The sequence below is a fragment of the Channa argus genome, chromosome 3 (genome assembly GCF_033026475.1).
Source record: "Channa argus isolate prfri chromosome 3, Channa argus male v1.0, whole genome shotgun sequence".
NCBI classification, from domain to species: domain Eukaryota; kingdom Metazoa; phylum Chordata; class Actinopteri; order Anabantiformes; family Channidae; genus Channa; species Channa argus.
Window position 1 is genome coordinate 4,683,538 of NC_090199.1, and position 3,963 is coordinate 4,687,500.

Sequence of the window (3,963 nt, forward strand, 5' to 3'; positions counted from 1 at the left end):
AAAAGTTATAAATAAAACAAAAAACAAAAATAGCTGGAAATGTTCCCATTACTTTGATTTGTATCAAATGTACGTTAATGAGAACGTCATTGTAACATGTCAATTGTGTGCAGGAAGTCAAACTTTCCACTGCGAGTACATGACCTCAAACCTCTTATTACACTTATTAACACAGCACAACAATGTAAAGCTCGTGCAGATACACCTCAAGAAAGATGAGCCCTCTGTGGCTGCAACGGGTGATGTAGCTCTTCAAACAGCTAAAACTGCATTTTAATCATTGACGGCAGCTACAACAAGCACCAGAGAACTACTGAAGCTAATGTTGCCCATTTCCACTGTTTGCCCTTCAACAAAATAATGGAATGAGTAATAAGTGAAGTACTAATATACATTTTGAATAAAGTGAGGAGTAACAAGTAATGAAACATAAATCTGGATCAGATTCTTGCCCAGTGTTCACTTGCTGCCTAAGTTATCCAACTCACCTCCAGGTGCCATTGTAACGAGATAATCGATGTTCTTCACGTCACCTTTTAGTGGTTATAATGTTATGGCTGATCAGCTGAAAAAACTATATTCACATTTGCTTTTAGCTTCATGCTGTTAATGACACACCTTTTTATTTTATCTCTGTTCAATTAGCATATTTAGATTTCACTTTTCTTGCATCAGTCTTTACATGTTTGATGGTTTTGTAGCTCGTTTTGCTTTTTGAGACACTGAATTCTACTCACAATTCAAAAGTCTCAGTTTCTCTCAAGTCTTTGTAATTGTCTCTTTTGTTAGTGGGATATTTTAATATAATGGGTTTGATACTAACAGGCCACATGACTTCATTATCACACCCTCTTTACTGAAGAAGTTATATTTATGACACCTACACATCTTATTCATCATGTATGTATGTGTGTAAAGAGGAAGGAAGTTGGCTTTATCTTTACCAACTGGACTTCTACATTTTAGATGAAAGTCTGTGTTTAGCTCATTTAATGAACACACACTGGTTGCTGCACTAGTATGTTAAGTCTCTAAAGTCATAGAGAAAACATGAGAAGCATCAGCAAATGGATGTGTCGTCCTCCTTCTAGCTGTTCCAGGTACTGTACATCTCCATTTATACTGTAAATTGTAAGATTTACACAGGAAGCAGCCAAAAGTGCAGTGTTTTAAATATGGTTATTTATTCATTCTCACACATTTGTGATAGAACACTGTACATTTTCCTGTTGGTGTGTTTCATTTACCTTATTCTGACCCTCACTCTGACCAATCCTGTCTCTGATGCTTCATGTGACTGCAGCCTTATCACCACCATAAGCCAGCAGAGAATGAGGTGTGAGCTTTGTAGAGAACCATATGCATTTGTTAGTTGTGGGCAGTTATCAGCACTGTGTTAACAGTTTGTCTGTTCTTTGTGCTAAAAGTATAAAGATAAAATAATGCTCAGTAACTTTTTAATGTCATATTTGCAACATAGCAAACATGCATCAAATGTCTGATAATATACAGCTAAATATTAAGTCAACAGTACGATGTACTAAATATAAGTCGATGATGAAGCTATTTAATAATACATCAGCTTCTTTTGTAAAATACCTGTATGTAAAGTACCAAAAGTACATTCAGTGGTGGATAGTAAACTGTTGCTTTACTGTCCTCTAGTTGTGAAGCTTCAGTGTTGCACAGTCATCACTCTGTCTGCTTTAGAGGGTCTGTTCACATGAAATACAGGACAAATTATGTCTTTTACCATTAATAACTGTTGTGTGTGTGTTTGTGCATTTTGCCAGATGGAGTTTTCAAATATCTGATTTGCTGCAGTTTATCAACCAAACCACTTAAATCGGCCAAAGTCATTTTAAAATCTACATTAAATCACCATTTTGTGTTCAATCGAAATCCTACCAATCTACTTGTTCTGTTTGTTAAATGATGATGTTTAGTATCTCACAGTGTTCTGCATTTCTCAACAAACAACCATTTAGCTGCTAAATTTTAGCAGCTTGACCACAGAGGGACTGAAGAAGCAGAAGAAACAAAGAGATTATTTACACGTCATCACTTCTCATAAGCAGCTTCCTTTCATTTTATAAATATAACAAATGGTGGCTGTAGCTCAGTTGGTAAAGGCAGTTGTCCACGGACCACAGGGTCAGTGGTTTGATCCCCGGCCCTGGCTATATGTCAAAGTGTCCCTGGGTAAGACACTGAACCCCTAACAACCCATTACCCTCCCCAGCTGTGCAGTGCGAGTCCAAGCCCGGTAGAAATTGGGGAGGGTTGCGTCAGGAAGGGCATCTGGTGTAAAAACTGTACCAAATCAACATGCGGACAATGATCCACTGTGGCGACCCTGAACTCACGGGATAAGCTGAAAGGACAAAAAAACAAATTATCACTTATTGAAAAATTGCTACATATCTTTATTTACTGACTTCTTTATTTGGGATATAAGAAGGATATGACATCATGCATAGGAGATGACAAAGAGGATGGGTCAGAAATAGGCTTTGGCTTCAGCCGTCTCCATTTTGGTCTCACTTGAGATGATGTCAATCATTATATGTTAGAGCACAGATTAATGATCTGTTTTCATGGTTGTTCATTTAATTATATAGAGTTCAAATAAAAACTAATGACTGAAGCAATGAATGGAACATTTTGCTTAGTGAAACTGCTTCATGATTCACAAGTTCCCTGATTGGTCTCGTGGCTCTTTATGGGCTCTGTGTTTCACCACGACAGTCGTCCTCTGTAGTTATAGAATAAATGAAGTTTTATTTTCTATCTTTTTTTGTAGATTTAAAAAAAAAACTCCTTCGTGTGTCAAATTATGTATCATTGTTACATTTGTCCTGATAAGTTCACCACTGACATAATAGTACTTTGTTTATCAGACACCAAACTGTGTCCAAACAGAAGACACTTTTATCTTTACATGCTTTTATCTGAAATTCATACAGGATGCACATTAGAGCCATTTCAGTCAATTTTCACAATTTGCAGCATATGTATAGGAAATGTCACATTTTCATTTGATCATGAGTTATTTTAGGATGATTTTCAAAGATTATTTGCAGTAGAGGGAACAATAATGTTACAGAGTCCAGTTAAAGTGTCAGAAATTAAATGACATGAAAATCAACTCGTCTCACTCTGTGCTATAAATTCTATACTTATATGTAAAAGCCTAAAATTTAGTGTTTGCTGCTGTTTTGCTCGTCGTGCTAAATACCGTGAATAATGAAGTGTGACGTGTGTCAACAGCCTGATTTCTATCTTCTGTTCACTGGTGACAGAGGAAAGACATTTTAGAGACAGAGTCCTTCTCTGTCTGAGACTGATGTATTTCCTGTTTCTGTATTTGTCTGCTAACATGTTTTATTGTCACACAGACACGTGAGAGGAGCAGCTATGAGTTTAACAGCAGCAGTGAATGGATTTGTCGTCTTCCTTCTCTCTGTGTCAGGTGCTGTACATCTACATCTGCTGCTTTATAATAGAGGAATGTGAGGAAATTCAACAAGAGTTGTGTGAATGTCCTCAAACACAGATGGTTTAGTGGAAAAAATTACTGTGCAAATCTCAAGTTCAGATTGTTTGTGACATTTGGTTGTCGTTGGTAATAACTGGACAGTTTTCTTCTTGGGACATTTATTACGATCGTTCTCAGGGAACTGAATGACAACCCGAAGAAAAGTATTTTACTGTAGCCACTTATCCTGTTCAGGGTCTCTGGGGGGCTGAAGTCTATCCTAGCTGTCATCGGGCGAGAGGCAGGGTCCACTCTGGTCAGGTCCCCAGTAACTTAGTGCCACAGAGAGACTTACACAGACAGACAACCATTCACCATCATGTTCACCACTATGGGCAATTTAGAGTCACCAGTTAATCTAACATGTCTGTCTTTGGACTGTGGGAGGAAACTAGAGAAAACCTACACAAGCACAGGGACAACAT

The 3,963-nt window shown here is 37.6% G+C and overlaps 1 protein-coding gene across 1 annotated transcript in view; it reads left to right on the forward strand.

Annotated features, from left to right (window-relative positions):
• The first annotated feature begins 574 nt into the window (after positions 1-574).
• LOC137124626 (sialic acid-binding Ig-like lectin 13) overlaps positions 575-3,963 on the forward strand; it is an 11,076-nt gene continuing 7,687 nt past the window's right edge. The window contains exons 1-2 of the mRNA XM_067499728.1: positions 575-1,100; positions 3,399-3,472. Coding sequence (XP_067355829.1) covers positions 1,051-1,100; positions 3,399-3,472 — 124 coding nt within the window. The 5' untranslated portion in view covers positions 575-1,050. The remainder of the gene's footprint in view (positions 1,101-3,398; positions 3,473-3,963) is intronic.